Source organism: Artemia sp. Qi Xiang Cuo, chromosome 20 (genome assembly GCF_049724085.1).
Source record: "Artemia sp. Qi Xiang Cuo chromosome 20, ASM4972408v1, whole genome shotgun sequence".
NCBI lineage: Eukaryota > Metazoa > Arthropoda > Branchiopoda > Anostraca > Artemiidae > Artemia > Artemia sp. Qi Xiang Cuo.
In genome coordinates this window covers 34,326,405-34,346,331 of record NC_142813.1, presented here as the reverse complement: position 1 = coordinate 34,346,331, position 19,927 = coordinate 34,326,405, and the positions used below count along the sequence as shown (strand labels likewise).

The following is a 19,927-nucleotide window of genomic DNA, read 5'->3' as shown; positions in this document are numbered from 1 at the left end:
AATATTTAAGAGAGCATAAAGGGAAAAGCTGAACTAAATCAAAACACACTATGTGCACGTAGATTGTCAAAAGGGATTTTTCAGGAATGACGCATGGTATTAAGCTGGAACTTTCAGGGAATGCTTAGGGGAAAGATTAATTGACCAAAAGGCAATATATGCAAGCTACTACTAATACTGATACTAGTACAACGACTGCTACTCCAACTGCTACTCCTACTTCAATTAATTCTAAGGATATGAGTATTAAGGTGAAAATTTTAGGAAATGTTGAGAGGGGGGGGGGGATAAAATTAAGTTAAAATACACCGCGGGCATTAAGGCTATCAAAATAGTATATTGGCAATATCACAGAAACAGCTTACAATAAGTTGAAAATTGAAACTTCCAGGGCTCGATGAGGGGGATGTTCAACTAGCCAAAGGCAATTTGTATATACTACTTTTGCTGTTATTACTACAACTACTTCTGTTTAATACTACTACTAATCTTACTACTACTATTTCTAGTAATAAACCTACTGCTACTAATGTAACTACTGCTACAACTAAGGTTAAGGGTATGAAAGTGAAGATTTTAGAAAATATTGAGGGGGAAGTTTAACTGAGTCAATATCATACTCTGTGTATGCGAGTTTTCCAAAGGGCATATCAGCAGAATCTTAGGAACAGTTTGGAGTATGAAGTCCAAACATATAAGACTTTTGAACTAACCAAAAGGCAATATTTGCATGCTACTACTACCACTTCTACCACTATTACTAGTACTACTGCTACTGTTAATATTAGAGAAACTACTACTGCTACTTTTAGGGCTACTACTATTGCTACTTATGCTTTCACAATTGAACTAAATCGAAAGAGTGTAAGAGCATTCAGGTTGTCAAAATAGCATGGATAAAATGTTTAAGAAAGGGTATTCATTTTTATTTCTCAGGGAAACTTGAGGAGGTATAAAACTAAACTATGTGTGTCCAGATTTTGAAAAGGGCTAAAAATTATAGGGGGACCCCCCCCCAATGCATTCAATAGACCGGGACATAATTTGCACTTTATTGAAAACAGAATATATCACAATTTTTTATCGTTTGTAGCTTTAATAAATCTAAAATTGTTAATACTTTCAGGAATAAATATCAGTATATTACATATATCAACTGTCAATCCATATTTTTTTTTCAGTAACCTCAGTTATGATAGCATATTTTTTTTTTTATATCATGAACAATGGAAACACAAAAGAAATAGAGAAAGGAAAATATAAAACAAGGAAAAAAATATTTGTTAAATTAATACCATAAAAAAATAAAAATTTTTACCCTATGAAAGCTTGCTTTGAAGGATACTTCTGGAACAAAATTTACATTCCCTCCAGATGAATTGTGTCTCTCTTCATAACTTTCAGCTAAAGCTTCATGACGATGTCCATATGTAGGCGTGGACAAGCCTCCCGATTCTGAAGGATGATCTCCAAATAGAGGAGTAGGATTTCGCGATCCAAAAACTCCAAATGACGGAACAGGTGAAGATTTTCGTCTATGAGAACTTGAAAGCAAAGGATTTCTGGCATCCAGCCAATCAGACAAAGCGGCATGCTGAACAATACCTTCCTCAACCTTTGGTAGAGATGATTCGCCTTGAAAATTAGAATGATTGACATATTACTTATGGTATATTACTTACAGTAAAGATGCATATAAAATAAGTGAGCCAATAATCAACTTTGTTTAGGTAGACCTAGCCTACTGTATTTAAAAACCATAGCATATGTACCATATGAAGACTAGAAACACGTAAGAGGATTTCAAAAGGCGTATTTTCTTAAATACGCTTGAATTTTCTTAAATTTTCATGGAAATTTTCTTAAATTTCTTAGACAAAAAAATACGCCTGTAGATGTTTAAGCTCCATAAGGCTTGAGACCAAGTTAGCAGAAAGGCTGAAATGGGGAGAACCAGATCGAGGCCATTCCAGATTCTTGCTCTAGCAAATAATAAGGACAAATCTTATCATAGTCTACGGATTAGCGTTGAGTTATAAAAGAGCAAAGTATTTTCCATATATTATTATAGCTTTGGCCCCCAGGGGATATGGCACGGAAGAGATGGTCCTAAAGGAACTCTTAGAACACAAATTATTTTTGAGAGTCGAAACCAACCGGAGGGCAAAAACAATTTTACTTATTCTTTGTTCTGAGGTACCCATGCAACCCATATGACATCGGATAAAAGCTTGAGATGGCTATTTCACTCAGGATAGTCGACGGGCAAAGAAATATGCCTCCAAGAGGGAAATGATCCGCACAGCTCGAGGGGCAAGGTTTCCAGCCAATGTGAACAGCCCATTCCCAAGGATACATTTTAGTAAAAAGGTGGACGTATTGCACTTTGTTAAAACTGAAATAAAATAGAGAATTAAATCTGCATGATTTTCAGAATATTTTACAATTTTTACTTATCCTGCCCAACCTTACCGATTACAGCGTTGCTTTTCGTTCTAAGCCAAACTTTTTTAAGTCTACTTACTTGAATTTTTCCCAGCAGTGCTACCTCCAGAATTAGACTCGCATCCAGCAATAGACCCTTCACTACTTTTATCAGATTTCTTCCTTTCTAACTTACTTCTATTGAAGTTCACATGAAGAAACCCTTTTTTTGATGGGGCTACATTATTCTCAATAACTTGAGGAACGATGAACGACCCCTTCCATTGACGGAGAAGAACGATTATACCCTGAAAAGACGGAACTATACAGAACCAACAATTAAAATAAACATTGCACCAGTACCGAATTACGCTATCCATATTACCACATGGCAACAGAATTAGTGGCGTCAATTCACGAAAATTTAAGGTAGGGGGGGATTAAAATGTAGTTTTCAAAATTCAAAGGGGAGGGAGCAAATTTGTCGTTTTTTTCATTCTTTTAACGAAAATATCCAAAGAAGGCATTTTCCAACGAAGATAACCGAAAAACAATATTTTTTAAACTTTAGGGGGTGCCAAAAATTCAGAGGTCACAAACCCTTCCGCCCCAATTTGAGTCACCAGGCACAATAGGATCGTTTTAGCAACAGGTAAAGTTAATCTCAAATTTTTCTTGTGGTTATATCACAATAAGCATTCCAAATAATTTGTGGAGTCCTACAAGGATTACTATTGGGGTTACTATTGTTTCTTTTGTACGTTATATTCCACATGTAAGAATTACGACGTTTGCAGACGACACAGCGATAACAACAGCGGAGCGAATCTAAATGATCTCGTTATTTGCGCAAAGGGAACTCAGCCGAGCTAGACTGAATTTATTAATTCCAGTTTGATTGGTATTAATGTCATTAAAAACTGTCATATAATTTTAGCTATACGGATGTTATTACAAATTCCTGTTCCAAATAATTTGTAATTAATCAGATTTTTAAACGAAACAGTTATGATATTTCGTTGGTCGTAACATGAATTGGAAGAAGTATTGTAAAGTTATATCATCTAGGGTGGCGAGAGGCCTAGGTTTACTTTGAAGATTGGGTGCAATTATTCAACCTTAGATTGTATTAAATACAAAAAAAAAAGTTTTTGCAACTGAAAATAAGGAGCAACACTGAAACTTAAAACAAACAGCAATTGTTCTATATATGAGGGGGACTGCTTCTTTTTCAACCTTCACTCATTACGCTAAATTTCGCTCTTTAAGCTTAAAGAGCCTATTTCCTCAACTCCCACGCCCAGCAGAGGAAGTTAAATCTCGTAGTTGAACTACGCACTATTTCATCAGCCCTGGCACCGCGTCTTTCAGTTGCACACGATTGGAAAATGGCGTCGTAGCAAACCAAAAAGAAAAGCCTTTGAATCGCCATTATCGAAAACTTATACAGCATAGATGTCCTCTTTGTTCTCTGCAGCTTTTTTTCGTCACTATCGGGGCACTGGAACTTAATTTCAGTAATAATCCTTAGTACATTTATGTTGATTCCTATTTTTGGAGCTGGTTTTCTTTTTCATTCAGGAAATTAAATTCACTGTATGCCTACCTTCTTTTTTTTCAATGATTCCATTTCTGTTAGATTTAAAGATATAGAGGATGTATTCATACCCAGTTTCGAAAATTTCCAAACAAGAAAATCTAATCTTGAACTGAAAGATTATACGGAGTAAAAGAACCTTCAATATCAGAAAAAAAATGGCTTGGGTAAACGTTACGAAACAGGAAGTATAGAACATTTTTACAATTTTACCATCAACGAGGCTCACCTACTTTCTTGATGTAAAGGTTCTGAGTCTACGTTGCAGAATTGGAAGTTTCAAAGGTGGTATATTTGCATAAATGTTAATGTGCAACCTATTGCGAAGTTTATTGTTTCCCAGTTTTTCGCGTTTTTTTTTATATTAAAAACGACCATGGATTAATAATAATAATAAAAAAATCTCCTGGAAGGAAAGAGTGAAACTCCTGGAAGGAAAGAGGGACAACTATCCCCCCCCCCAAAAAAAGTATGGCTCCTTACTTTCAGTTGGAAAAACTTGTTTTTTTCATTTAATTTCTGACTGTTTTTCAAAACAGTCAGCAATTAAACAGTCAGATTTTTTCTTTAATTTTGACTGTTTTCCAAATCATGCCAAGAAATCCCCCCCCCCCCTATGTAAAAATTCTTCTGGAAATACCCCCCCCCTGAAAACTTTCTTACCCACAGAAAAATGCCCCCAAAAATTTCCGTGTATTTCCCAATAACAAATACTATATGTAAACAATATGGGCCAATTACTTAACTTACAGCCGTTTCCGCAGGGACTATGGAGGGTCATGTCTTCAAAAAAATTATAGTCATTGGACCTTTCAACCATGCTGATTCAAATGGTTATCTGAAAGTTTTAACCGGATGTCCCTGAGGGAAAACTGGGCGTGAAAGTGGAGCTGGTTGGCCTCCCATGTTTTTGGTCAGTTAAAAAGAGTACTAGAACTTTTGATATCCGTTAAAATGAGCTCCCCATCTCCCGATCTTCTAGGACGATTGGTTTAATGCGATGATCCCTGGGGAAAACGAAAAACAAAAAAACAACAACAAATAAATAAGCATTTTTGATCTTTCTTCTGACAAAAATACAAAATATCACATCTTTGCATCTTTATAGCTTGAAGAGTCTACAATAGGTTTTATAATACACTGAATCTGATGGTATGATTATCATTAGGATCGCTTGAATTTTGTGGGAAGTTTTACCCTTTTTTCAAAAACCATGCAAATTTTCTCAGGCTCATAGCTTTTGATGGCAATTAAGTCAAGTCGCCTCATACATACAGTTCGTTATCACGAACTTTTTGATAGGAATGTGCCCTTTAGGCAAGTAATTTTTATGCAAGTTACCAAAGAATTCAGATAATTCAAAATAAAACATTTCATATTTTAACGGAATGTTCTAGTTTCAGTAATTTAGTTACTTCTTATATATGTTTGGTATTTTAAATAGCAAACGAAATACTAAAATACCAAATATATTCACATTTAGTACTCGACATTTTTTTTAATGTATTCAGTTACATGATCACCCATTATTAACACTAGTATGCTAATGTTTGAATTATATTAGAGCAGCTTCTTTTGTTGATATATTTTTTACTAATTCCGGTTATCTTTGGTAGGACACGTGCAAGTGTATCCGGTGTATGCGCGCTAGGTGGTGTATGAAAAAAGAAATAAAATGAGGTGTTGCCGTATTTTCACTGCATTTGTGGAATAGCCTTCCGAGCAGCATTATTCCAAAAAAAAAAAAAAAATCAACTTCTTGTTCGTTACTCAGATTGTGAGCAGATTGTTGGTAGGTATCATATTCCTTTTTTTTATCTTTTCTTCTTATTCTTCTTAATGTTCAATCTTTATTCCTATTTCTTATTTGTGCATTGGGGATTTACTTAGTTGAACCAATGACCATAGGTCAGTTTACCTTCTAGCAATGCTTATTTCTGTGATTAATTAATTTTATTGCATAAACTGATGAAAATAAAGGTATATTTTAAATGAAAAGGACACAAATTGAAAAAAGTGAGAAAAGGGAATACAAACTAAAAAAATAGTTACTTGTTGAGTCGTATCTGGAGGGGGTAAATGATGTTCATGAAGAGCTTCTTCCGGGAAATCTGGTTTCCCCTCACTCAGACATGTCTGTAACAACATACATAGACGAACAGATGGATCTTCTCGGACAGCTAATGACTTAGAAGAGAAATAAGAATACTTGGACTGAAACAAAAATATAAGGTTAGAAGACAAAAGAGGCCAGATTCTTAGAATTTTTTAATGACATCAAAACAGATAACGATGACGCCGATAATACTCGATCTTTGAAACATATGGCAGACCATCGATATGTCAATACAGATAACCACTGGCAAAACACTAATTCGTGATTTTAATATATATAACAAATAAACTGAAAGCTTACCTGCTAGTCTTTGCATTGTGGCCAGCTAGTAAAGAGCAAAACTCTTCCTAAATTCAACCAAATTTAATAACTGAACATTCGATGATCGAACATAGTTTGTTAGTTTTATTGTGTGAATTGACAAACTAAGAGAACTTAAATTACATTATTTACTTGCATTGTAGCTTTAAGGAGGGCTGTGTTAAACTAGGGTTTAGTTAAACGGGAGTTCACTTGATGGGAACTTTAAAACTTTGACAGAATTAGAAATCTGTTTTTCCGCTCGAAAGAATATGAAAATGATAAATATTTACCGCATATTTAAAAACTATGCATTTTAAAACTTTATGACAAAAACTGAAAAACAGCAAAAAATTAAAAACCTGGGTTTTCGTCCAACACAATTTGAAATATGTTGACATCTTCAAAGCAAAAACGTGAAAAACTTCGAAAAGTTAGGACAAAACTAAAACTGGCGGAAAAACCCCAACAAAATAAAAAAAATAAAACGTATTTACTTGAACAAATTTACGAAAAGACCAAACTATGCGAATAGAAAAAAAAAACTGAAAATCTGTGTTAACGCTCAAAAATTGGATATCTGAGAAACTTTGGTGAAATCTCTTGTTAATTCAGATACTTAAGGGCCAACAGATATATTAGTGAACTTTTCAGGGAAGTAGCCCATTTTTGAAGTCTTGAATAGACTTGGAGGGGGAGGAATGTGTGCAGCTGTGTTGGCCTCAGCCAGCTTGGTACTGCAGTGAGTTGTTAGTAGTATTAGTAGCAGCTGACTACCTACATACAGATATTCCCTTTTGAAAGTTAGGGTAGACTACCCTATTAAAATTGTAGTCTAAGTACGGCAAGTAGGTATTTTGCCTACCTACCCTCTCTATGTAGGTATGTAGCATACCTACCTACCACACCCACCGTACAATGGTAGGTAGTAATATAGGTATTGAATTGCCGTTGATTTTGAATTAAAATCAAGTATTTTGCAGTAGGCATCAAGACATGGCTAATTGTAGAGAAAGCCAAGACAGATAGTCCGAGTAATTGAGAGGCAAATCTGGACTAAGCCCTTTTTAGGATTGTATTAGAGGGTAAAAATAAGAATCGTAAATGGTTAAAAATGGAAAAAAATATGAATTAGGTGGCTTAACTTGAGGAAGTCTGATATTGAAATGTTGAAATTCTTAAGAAGCAGCAATTTTTGACATGAAAGGGGCTTTGCAATCAATATTCGAAAAATAAGAATCATAAATTGCTAAGAATGAAAAAGAAATATGAAGTAGAAAGGCTTTATTTGAAAAAATTAGATATTTAAATCCCAAAGTGCTTAATAAGCTGAAGTTTTTGGAACGAAAGGTTCTTTTTGGATTAAATTAGAAAATATGAAAAAAAATCGATAAAAAGGAAAAAAAATATGAAGTAGAGGCCTTACTTGAACAAATGTGATACTAAATACTGAAAAATTTAGAAATCTAGAATTCTTTTACATGAAAAGGTTTTTTTTATTGAAATTCGAAAATAAGAATAATAATTGTTACTTTGAAAAAAAAAAAAAAATGAAAAAGAAAGGCCTCGCTTGAAAAAAATGTAACACTGAAATACTGAATTTTTTTTCCAAAGTAGCACATCGATATTAGAAGAAGTTGCTTGGAGATTATTCTACCACAGTTTGCATAAAAGTGAGTATTCTAATTTCCCCTGTCTTGTCTTGAATAAGCTCCATGTTTTCATAATAATCTATAGTAACTAGATTCAGAAATAAGGGAATTTCATCCAAAAATTTTTTAAAATAATTGTTTCGTGAATTTCAAGAAATCTAATTGTCTACATTCCAAATTAGGCATTTCCTCATATTCACCATACTAATCATAAAAGTCAAAATGCGTTTCGATATCTTTTCTAAGTGATTTATTTTATCGATTACACTATAGCACACCTCGGCACTTGCTATGTTTACATTTCATTGGTAAATTGAAACTGAGATTACTTTGATCTTCTACGAGATTACGTAGGGAGAATCAGATCTGGACATGTAAAATCATAATACAAAAAATTCATACTTGGGGGGGGGGGGTGCAGGAATGCAGGTGCATTTATATAAGCAGAAAATCATGGTTGAACAAAACTTTTAGCAAAGCCCATGTGCTAATTTGGCACACGAAACTTATTTATCTGCTCAGGAACTGCGAAAGCCGTAGGAAGTAACCTTTCCCTATAGCTTTGGTATTATTTGGTGAAGGGATAAGTTTATTATATGTGATACGGATCGAATCGAACCTTGCTACTACAAACGTCAGAGATGCCTACATTACCACATTACTATTACTTTCAGTTATTAGTATTGGGAATTGATAGGATACCCCTCCCTTCTTTTATGTTTATTTTGTGCTCATTGCAATAAGGATTGAGTTATAGAAATATAGTTTTCAGTTATCCTAAGCAAATTCACAGTAGTTTATTTAAAAAAAAAAAAAATTAATTCACATTTAAAACTCACACATCATGCCTTCAAAATTATGAATTGCAAAGAAACGAGCGAAAATGACACATCGTACCTTTTTTGGAATATCTTGACGAGGAAGATCCAAATTTTCCGCCATTAATACAGCCATAACCCCCAAATTCCATCGCCGTTGTAAATGATTATAATGTTTCATGGACAATATAAATCTATCAGTACAGCTTATCCATGCAGAAATCGCTGGCGAGGTCGTACTCAGCAGGTTCCAATCAAGGCGAGTATATTCAATCTTTTTTGTTATTGGTGTTTTAGGGGGCGCAGCAAATCCAAACCAGACTCCTCCCACTTGTGCTACGCAGTTAGTCGTTTCTTGCTTTTCCAACGGATTGGTCTTCACTTTTGTTGCTGTAGAAGTTGAAGGCTTAGTTGTGAAACTGGTTATTCGGAAGTTCTTTTGTGGCAACGGAGATTCGCTATCTTCTGAAATTGATTGAAGTCGTTGAGCATTTACTTCCTCATGCAAGAAATCGAGTTGAGGATATTTCTGAAAAAAGGTTTTACGTTAACGTCTAAGACTAAAGAAAAGGAACAGAGCACTAGTGAGTATGTAAAGTTTTTTATGTGACTACACATCCGTTTTTTCTTCTTTACTTTGCAACACTAACAAAGCGCCCAATTGAAAAAAGTACCCTTAAATTTTCACACTATCTAGGTAATATTGTGTTTTCATTCTTTTCCTTACCGAACAGTGCCATTCAAACATGTACTGCCTATTGAAAAACAGTATCTACTGCAATGTAAAGGTTGTCAAAAACTATCTCCTGATAGTCCTCTTTTCCCTAGGCACTTTAAATTACATTGGCTTAGACAGAGGTTCTAAATTGGCGTCGTCAACCCACTTGAGAATATAAACCAAATACTCGGACTACGGGAATCATCTTTTGATACTATTGTTTATTGTATTTTTAGCTTATTAATACACAATTGAATGTTCAATATTTACTTCTGGGATCAGAGGATAAAAAAAAGCTTGATTATTTCAACACAAAACAGAAAGTAAAAAGTCTTCTGGATGAGCTCAATATCTATTATTTAAGGTGAACCAAGCAACGAAAAAAACAAACAAACTGGAGATGTCTTTCGACAAGCAAAAGGAGGATGCCCATCGCCGAATTTTAATACAGAAGCGTATTGTATAGCCAATTAGCAGTATGGAGTTATCAAAAGCCCCATAACATCCTTTACTAAACAGAATCAACTGGAAGTTCATTGTGTTGCGGAAAAATACTATACTTCCGTAGATTTTTTTCCTATCGTCTTCAGCGATCCGCAGCTCAGTATTTAATAAATGGAAGTGAAAAATTTCTTTCAGGCATGGGATCGTGAAAAGAACAAAAAAATCTTCTGAAGCTTGGAGTATTTTCCAGTAGTTTTTAAGAAAAAATTGAATTTCTTGTTAGTTTACTAATAGTTTTCTATACTCTGAAACATTGGGAATTAAATATCATCGGACTAAAGTAAAATAATAAAAATTAAGCTCTAAGTTATTACCCATTTATTGTAAGCATCTGATCTGACCTGTGTGGGTGTATAGGGACATCAAAATCTCTTTTCGTAAGCCTAATTACCAGACGATCTGGAGGACTTTACAACCATGTCAACTGTTACAGTTTCATATGTGTGGGCTCTACAATGCAGCTTGGAGAAAAGGTTTAATTTTTTGTCATCTTCGAGTATAAGAATACCCTCCTGGATTTCAATTAAACTTCACAACAAAAACTTTACAAACCACAAACAAATTTGTTTACAATTTTTTACTTTTACAAAACAGAAAGCAAATCTGAAAGAAAAATGTTTTGTTTAGAAAAACGGTATCGTTTTTAGTATCTATGACGCATGCACAATTACAAAAGGAATATAACAAAGTATAAAATACCAAGTGTAATGAGTCTCTTTGCAAAGGCGTTTTAAGCAGTTTCAATTACATTTTCATATGTGTGGGGTCGATGATACCTCTGGGAGAATAGGGTTACGAGCTTGTTATCCACGACAATAAGAATGCCCTGTTGGATTTCAATTGAATTTGGTAGCCATTTTCAGCTAGGATTTTTAGCACCTCCAGAAAGTTTAAGTCAAATCAGACATAGTGACTTGTGTTGGTCCATACCTATGCTAGCCTTTTGTAGCACCTCCAGAACGTTTAAGTCATAATCGATAGCCATAGTAACTTGTGTTGATTCGCAACTATGACGCATCGTTAAAAGTTACTGCAATACTTCATGTGGGCACAGACACTAGAGGTCTAGTTTTAGCTGTTTTTATCTCGAATTTAACTTATATTATACACAGGGGCGTATCCAGGTTTCTTTTTGGTACAGGGGGCGGGGGTACACAAAAAGAATAATATGAATGAGTACTTAATTAATTTATGCTTCAGTCCAGGCAAGTACACAGGAATGTGTTTTGTAAAAGTGAGGGAGGGAGCAAATCCGAATGACGAGAATGATGATATTGATAATCTAAAACATAAAAGAAATAAATAGAGTATTTTCAGGAATTAAGAGCCTAGTACCAGAGCTAAAATACAATCATTGTGCCAAAAATAAAAGACCCTATTGATACTTAAAAAGCTTTAAAGTAAATTTAAACTTTATCTTAGTTATCAATTTTAGTGGATGCGTGTTTATATTCAGTAGTGTAGCTAAATAATTTCGCCTCATTCGAGTATATAGTATATAAAGTATATCATATTGTAGCAAAAGGTACATAAACTTGTTTGCCTAAGTCATAGCCAGTCTATTTAATATTTCTTTAGTAATCACCCCCCACCCTCCCTGTGAATGTATCCCCACTGTAAATAAAAATTTGATTAGGGGGTTCTTAGGACGCAATAGATTTTTTTGGAAAATCATTAGAAAAAAATCAATAGTTTTGGGCTATTAAAATCCAAGACCAGGCTAATTGTCCAGTTTTTGTAGTTTTTTTTAAAAATATTTTACTTTATACATATTTTTGGTTTTCTAAGATGGTAATGAGTGGTCCCAACAGCATACCTTAATAATCTTTCCTGTAATATTTTCAACACCAAACTCCAGCATAGTAAGTCCAAACTCTGACGGCCTGTCAAGGTCTTTGATATCTGTTCGCTTCCAAGAGTCTCCCATGTCTCTCTTCATCGCTTCGAAGTCTTTCGAATCAAAAGTAAACATAACCTTAGAGCACCTTGGGGGAATAGCTGTAATGACTGCTTCGCGTTGTAGAGTAGCACTTTCATTCCTCAGACGTCGCAGTTGCGTATGGACTCGCTTTGTATTTATGACTAAGAGATTCTGATCTTCCTTGACTTGGTTTAAGACAAGGACTATTTGGTCAGGTCTTAATTGCTCTTGACGTTTTACTTTTTTAGATGATCTCTTGGTTGCTTTAAAGTTTTGGGTAATAGTTTGGCAGGTACGAGATTGGTATGACTGGACTATATGCTTCTTGGTTTGAGCAACTATTGTAAGGTTTTCTATGTATGCTCCAAGTAGAGAAACACAGACAAGGTCACACGGACTGTCAAGAGCAGAAAAGGAGATGAGCTCCTCTACAACACCCACTTGTAGAACGCCAACATTTATCTAAAAAGGATAGTTTAACTTAAATGAAGATTCTTACAGGCATTACAAAAGAAAGATTTCTAATTTTTTTCAGAACTTCTTGTACCAAAGATTCAGTTACGACATTAATTTATAAAATTACAAAAGTGATTGCACGGTGACACCAGTCTAGAAACCCTTTCCATCAGTAAAACCCCAAAGATATCTACTTTTTCAACTTAATATGGTAATCAGTTTTTATTTTTATTAGTATTGGTGACTAGTTGTATGAACATCAGAGATTCTTTTAAAACCTTTTATGCCATGAGAAAACAATATTAATATTGAACTCATAACTTCACCACCATTTCCTCAAGCGATAAAAGAGGACTAGCATATAATAGAAAAGCCAATGATTTTCAAATATCTCGAAATCAAATGATACACAGGACAGCAGGATTGCCAAATTGACTGAATGCGGTCAGTAAATATCGAATAAAGTATAGTAAGTAAGTTTGACGGCACTAGATCCTCGAGGTCCAAACCAGCGGTGCTGCTCTCCGTTTCGTGGCGCTTCGGCCAGGAAGTGCAATGAGGGGTTTTGGGACCAGCCATCCTGTGCTTTCGCACACCCTTCCTGCTAGATATAGAATGGATATAATGGTATTTCTACAACAATAAATAGTCTTGCGTAACATTTTTTGAAAACGTTGGCTGTAAGTTCGGGTGCAAGGAATGATTTTAGCATAAATGAGCCTTACTCGGAAGTTTTACTTAAATTGGCTAGGCAACAGATTTTTGTCATGTTTAACCCTTTGTTTCCAAAAGAAAGTTTTCTGCTCCTACCCCCTCCCCCCAGGAGAAACTGGAGCCGTTTACATCTACGTACAAATTTATAAAGTTTAGTCTAAAAATGAGATAAATCACAATTTGATGAGCTAGTCAGTAGGTAATTTGCTGAAAGTACAAAAAACCGCATAAACACAGAAAAATGGGACAAAGAGTAGGGACAAAGAAATCTAAATAGCAAAAAAATAGTCGATAACTTAAAAAATACACAATGCCGACAACCCTTTCAGAAAAAAACAGAGGATCCATCCAGACTTCAATTACTAGCTCCGAAAAAGTGTAGCATATTTAGATTCTTCACGAAAAATGAAACACATTTTGTATTTTAAATGTTTTTCTAAAAAAAAGTATAGTTCAAATCTACAGGAATTTGAATTCAACAGCAGGTTTTGAAGGTCAAAGACCATTGAAATGGCTTACTTTTACAATTAACTTACAAAAAGTTATAACTTTTGGCAGGAATTTTCAAAAAAAAAAAAACTTCTTGGATAAGTCAAGACATATCAAAATATATAGGAGTTGCCAACTGAGATTTTTAAGTCTCCAATACGCCTACCACCTTATGAAGGTGACACCTAGGCTACATAAAGCGCATGCCATTAAATTTCCTTCCGGGCATAAAGAATATCCACGAACAAAAGCTTAAAAACGATTTTATTTTCATACTTATTACTACTACCAAAATAAATTTGACAACCTGGGCATATATATGCCTGTTGATAAGCTAAAAACAAAATCATAGCACGGGCTTTACCATACCTTCAGGTTGTGCGCGGAAAAAAAAAATAACAATAAACATAAAAAACCTTATCAAGAGAAAGAGATCCTTGGGTTTGAACAGCAACAATATTTGTAAAGCTCTTTTTCATATTTGAATACTTCCATTTGGCACTGCTCTCCACAGCACGGCTTATTTTCTTGCTTATTTCACTATTAGAAGGCTCGACAACGGACTCTGGCAAAAAGGAGTGACCTTGAAGCACTGTATTGATGCATGAACTTCTTGCAGTCGTCAAAACAGATATACTGTGACTTTTATGATCAGCTGCTGTGTCGAGAAATCTACAAAAGACAGTTTGATCCACGTAATTATTTGGGTAATTGAAAACAATTTCACACTTTCAGTTTTTAATAAAATCTATAACTGAAACAAATATAATTAAAAACTACATGATTTAATAAAAAAACTAAAACAGTTTATAGATATGGAAGAAAAACATTGAATTTTTATAAGCCGCTCATGTGCTGTTATAAAAACAAGAAACACGTTTTATAAATTACTTTTATACTTAGTAAATAGGTAGAGAAACCTAAAACGAATAAAACTGAAATAAATTTTAATGCCCGGGCAGTGTGGCTTAGGAAGGTAAAAATGGTAAGGAAACATGGCCTGCGATTCATTTTTTTGCGCTTTTGCTTTTTGGTCAATATGCAGCACAACAAATTTTTAAACAATACAGTAATAAATCTTTGAGGAAAAACGACTAAATAGAGTTAAACAAAGAAGATTCTCTTTGACAGAAAATTTTTAAACTGTGGCTTGGAAATGCACTTATTCTGCGTTTTCAACCGTCTTTATTCCCCACCAAAATCCTCTTGTTTGTTTTTACAACTAATATATGAAAATTTATCGTGAGTTTTTTTCCTATCATATTATGTTTACTTCTGGTATAAAATGCTATAAAACTGGATTTCGAAAGTAATTAGATTAAAAAAAGAAGTTTTTCAACTGAAAGTAGGGAGCAAAATTAAAACGAACAGAAACTATTACATATATTAAGGGGGATGCCCCATCCTCAATACCTCGCTCTTCTAAGTGTTTAACTACTTAAAAAAAACTTCTTATTGTTCTAATTAAGCAACCCTTGTATTCCAGGAGTCATTGTTAAAGAATTGGGACGAAATTCAAACTTTACCATAAAGAGCGAGGTATTGAGAAGGGGGCAACCCCCATCATATATGGAATAATTTTTGTTCGTTTTAAGTTTTAACGTTTCCTCTTACTTTCAGTAAAAAAAACTAGTTTTTTTTTTTAATTTAATTTCTTATCTTTTCTAATTACCCTTAACATCTCCACACGGAAAATTGAGTCGGCGATGAGAAAGTAAGACAATTAAAAAAGAATTTCGCATATGAATTCTGGCAAATTCTCTCAGTGTAAAAATTTCCCTGAAATATTCAAATATTCACCCTCGCAGAAAATGCATCCCCCATGACCAAAAAATGTATGCATACTTCTCAATAATAAATACTATACGTAAACAAAGGGCAAATTTTATAAGTTAAGAGACCTTTCCCTAGGGGCTATGGAGATCCTGTTATCTCCAAAAACATAGTTATTGGACCTTTAACTATGCTGAGTAAAATGGCTATCTCAAAATTTTTATAGGACAATTTTGGAAAAAAAGGGGCGTTGGAGGAGGGCTAGGTGCCCTCCAATCTCTTTGGTCACTTAACAAGGGGCACTAGAGCTTTTCATTTCGGTTCGAATGAACCCTCTCGCAACATTGTAGGACTATTGGTTCGATACGATCACCCATGAAAAAAAATTAAATAAACACACATCCGTACTCTATCTTCTGACAAAAAATACAAAATTCCACATTGTTGAAGACAGGAGTTTGGAACCTCTACAGTAGGATTCTCTGATACGCTGAAACTGATTCTTTGATACGCTGAAACTGATTCTTTGATACGCTGAAACTGATTCTTTGATACGCTGAAACTGATGATGTGATTTCGTTAAGATTCTTTATCTTTTAGGGGGTCTTTCCCACTTTCCAAAAATTCATCAAATTTTCTCAGGCTCGTAGCCTTTGATGGGTAACACTAAACAAATAAATATTACATATTTGGAACCAGCATAATAGTCCAATTCTATTGAAATTTCTATTGACATCCAAGTTTTTTTTTTTTTTAGTTTCGGTTACTATTGAGCCGCGTCACTATTGATTTTACTTTTTACTATTGAGCCGCGTCACTATTGATTTTGCTTTAAAATAACAGCCGAAGAGTGGTTTCGTATTATTGGCCTTCTATAGAATTACTTTCACCAACAAAAATATGCCATGCTGCAAAGAGGACCTTTTCCCGTCACAAGAAGTTCTCGCTTACGGTGGCTAACTTATTACCAAAACTCCTGTTATATTTCCAATAATACCAGAAAACCATCTTTATTTATATATTTTTAAACCCCTCTTCCGGCCAAAAAAAATATCAGTTCAGATTATTTTCATATCATTGAAAACAGTATACATTTACTATTGAAATACAACATATCAAACAAGCTAAAATTAAAAAATATTTTAAATAGTTAACCTTGTCAATTCATTTACAAAATTACTTACAGGTTGGCTGTTTAAAAACTTCAGGTTCTAGTTTAAAAACTCCAAAAAAACAAAAATTCATTTTAAGAGCTTTAACTTGTCTTAAAATATTCTTAGAATTTGTTTTCATCTTTTCTAAAGAAAATTCCAATAAATTTTTTAAACACAATTATTTACATAGAAACAAAAAATTGCCTTTATCCATTATTTTTTTTTTTACCTTCAATCAGAAAGTTTCAAAACTGTAAGTTGGCCTAATAAGCATCTTCCGATTTAACTATAAAAAGAAAAATATTTGCACCAAAACCTATCTTTTCCTCATGAGATCCTGCAACTAATTTTTGGATAGCCAAAAAGCACAATTTTTAGCAACATATCCTTTAGGCCGTTAAGCGTTATGTTCTACTATTAATCTTTCTTTCATTATGTGGTTAGACAGCGGAACTAAAACAAATCTTTCGTACACATTCTTGTTTCATATTAAGTCACTCAGAAACATTTCCAAGACTATCCTCAGCTGACACGTCAAAGACTGGTCTCCGTTGGCTAGATTTTCGATGTTGTTGCTGTTGTTGATGTAACTTAGACAATTCATCTGAAAAGACCTTATCATACTTTCTTCACTTTTTTAAAGCATCCATTTTTAAGAGACAATTTGGCCTCTATTGCTACAGTGGTATCTAGCAGGGCTATGGAGTTGGAGTCATGAATTTGGAGTTTTAGTAAATCTTGGCTGAATAGAGTTGGAGTCGGCATATTGAAAATGTGTGGAGTCAGAGTTTTAGTCGGAGTCGGTTATAACTTATAAAATCTAATTAAATGAAGCTTTAAACAGGGATGTGGATTCAGAGTCGTGGAGTCAAAGTCTTAGCAAATTTTTGCTGAATGGAGTCAGAGTTGGAGTCGGTATATTGACAGGAGTCAGAGTTAGAGTCGGAGTCAGTTATAACTTATAGCCGACTCCACAGCCTTTGTATCTAGAATCCAAATCTTAGAAGGAATTGTCTTCCTATTCTTCAAAACTTTTTTCAACCACAAAAAAAACGCCCTGTGCTTGGAAAAAACGCAATACGCACTCAATTGGTACTGCAAGAGTTTGTTAGATTCAAATGGAGTGGGAACTTCTTGAAAAGAAGCAAAACAAAGAAGCGCTGAGTAGAGTCGTTGCGGTCGCTGCGCTTGCCTTATAGATTACAGTTGCAACAGCAAAACATGTGACTATGTCTCACAAGCCGGGCTGTGGATTCGGAGTCATGGAATCGGAGTTTTAGTAAATTTTTGCTGAATAGAGTCGGTGTCGGTAGCCTATATTGGAAATATCGGGAGTAAGATTCTGTTATAAGTTATACAATCTAGTTAAACTTTAAAACAAGAGTTGGGTGATCGGAGTCATGGAGTGGGATTTTTAGTAAATTTTCGCAGAATGGAGTTGGAATCGGGGTCGGAATCGGTATACTGAAAACATCTTGAGTCGGAGTTGGTCTCGTTTATAACTTATAACCGACTCCACAGCCCTGCTCACAGGCATCAAAATTTTATGTTCCGCTTCACGTTAGCTTTTTGCAATGAAATTGAATGTTTTAGAAGAATGGACTAAAAATTTTATTGTGAAGAAAATTATGGATGCAAAAGTTACAAATTAAGCAAAATATCCTAAAAGAATAATCTCCTTTTCCCTAATCAAGTTTGAGCTACATTCAATGAAAGAACAAAGTACCTAATTCCAGAGTAAGAAGTATGAAACATAACCAAATTTGTCTTTTTCCTTCTCCTATACACATTTCAATGATAAAGCATTATCTATTTCTATCAGATTTCATGGCTTTTTCCATCAAAGTAAACGGGGGAGGCCAACTAAGTTGACCTCAGATGACTTGCTGTTCCAGAGAGCTGGTAGCATTTCTAGAAATACTAATCCAGATTCAACAACAGTTCAATCTTAATCAACAAAAAAAGGATTAAGAGCTCAATTGTTTGGTAAAAAAAGAAATAAAAAAAAAACAAGCGGAGTAAAGATACTATAGCATAACCCATCTCAAAACTATCATAAATCTTCAAACTTTGAAGTAATATTTAGATCCCCGTTATCAATTATCATCGAACAGCTTATATACATATGGGGATGGGTGGTTTGCCTTACGTTTTTTTTTATGACCTTGACTTTAGGTCTGACAACGCTCAACGGGTAGAAAAACTTTATTGGGTTTGAACAACACAGTATGAGGTATAAACATTGGGTACTGGGACAGAAACCAGAACCCATCTTTCAAAAATGCAACAATAGACTACTCTCGATTTCTGACAACTTCAGCTGTGGTCCCATATATCCGAATAAATCACAGCAATTCAAATTTTACTGAAAATATAAACCAAATTTCGATAAGTAACACATGTTCTTTTTTTGTAAAAGAGAAATTAAAGGGAAACTTTTACATGGATGTCCAGTTTTATTGGAAACAGCTATATTTCCCCCCCCCCCCCAAAAAAAATTAATTATTTATCAAGACAGTAGGTACTTCCTTCAAACCCCATTTGAGACAATAATAGAAGCTAACCTTTGTAAGGAATCCAAAACCAAAGGGGTTAGCATAATATTGACTGGACCTCTAACCTTGATGACAATCGTATTGCAATTGACAGAACACTTATCAAAAACCAATGCTTCTTCAAGGTCATCTGAAATAAAGTTCAATTTAATAAAATTACATAGGTAAAATTCTTAAGCTGTGTCTTATAGTCTTATAAACTAGGCCTTAAACTAGGTCTTACTAGGTAAGTTATTGACGAGTCTGCTATGATACCAAAAATTAGAATAAAAAATAACCGTGAACAGAAATAAGACATTACACTGGGTTCTAGAAAAGAAAAAAATTGCATAAAAGTGTAATAAAGGTAAAAAATTATTAGATATAGTGATCGTTCTTGGGGGCTATTAAAGTGAACTTTAAATTTCACTTCCTTTACATGACAAAGAAACAAGGAAATCTATTAAAAGTAAATTAATTCATATTGAAGCTGAAAATATGCTGGAAATTAAAGAAACGTCCGACTGAAACTTAATTTTTTTAAATTTGAATTTGACTAAAATTTGGAAGCGTCCGCTTTGTTTGAAATATCTATCACCTGTCAAGAATTCAGTTATAAGGGAACTATTTGTTTTATCTTTTGGTGTGTGTGTGTTTGTTTTTCTAGAGAAAAATCACTTAAAAGTCGAGGACTATTTAGCAGTCCGGATTATTCCGACTATCCCGAAGTAACTAATCACTAGAGCTTTTCCATCCT

General features: G+C 34.2%; 1 protein-coding gene across 1 annotated transcript in view; it reads right to left on the bottom strand.

The window, feature by feature from the left end:
- Positions 1-19,927, bottom strand: part of tweek (transmembrane protein KIAA1109 homolog tweek) — a 371,152-nt gene that overhangs the window by 166,149 nt on the left and 185,076 nt on the right. The window contains exons 22-28 of the mRNA XM_089106227.1: positions 19,201-19,321; positions 14,126-14,381; positions 11,946-12,512; positions 8,987-9,436; positions 6,074-6,235; positions 2,525-2,732; positions 1,319-1,635 (exon numbers count right to left, since the gene is read on the bottom strand). Coding sequence (XP_088962353.1) covers positions 1,319-1,635; positions 2,525-2,732; positions 6,074-6,235; positions 8,987-9,436; positions 11,946-12,512; positions 14,126-14,381; positions 19,201-19,321 — 2,081 coding nt within the window. The remainder of the gene's footprint in view (positions 1-1,318; positions 1,636-2,524; positions 2,733-6,073; positions 6,236-8,986; positions 9,437-11,945; positions 12,513-14,125; positions 14,382-19,200; positions 19,322-19,927) is intronic.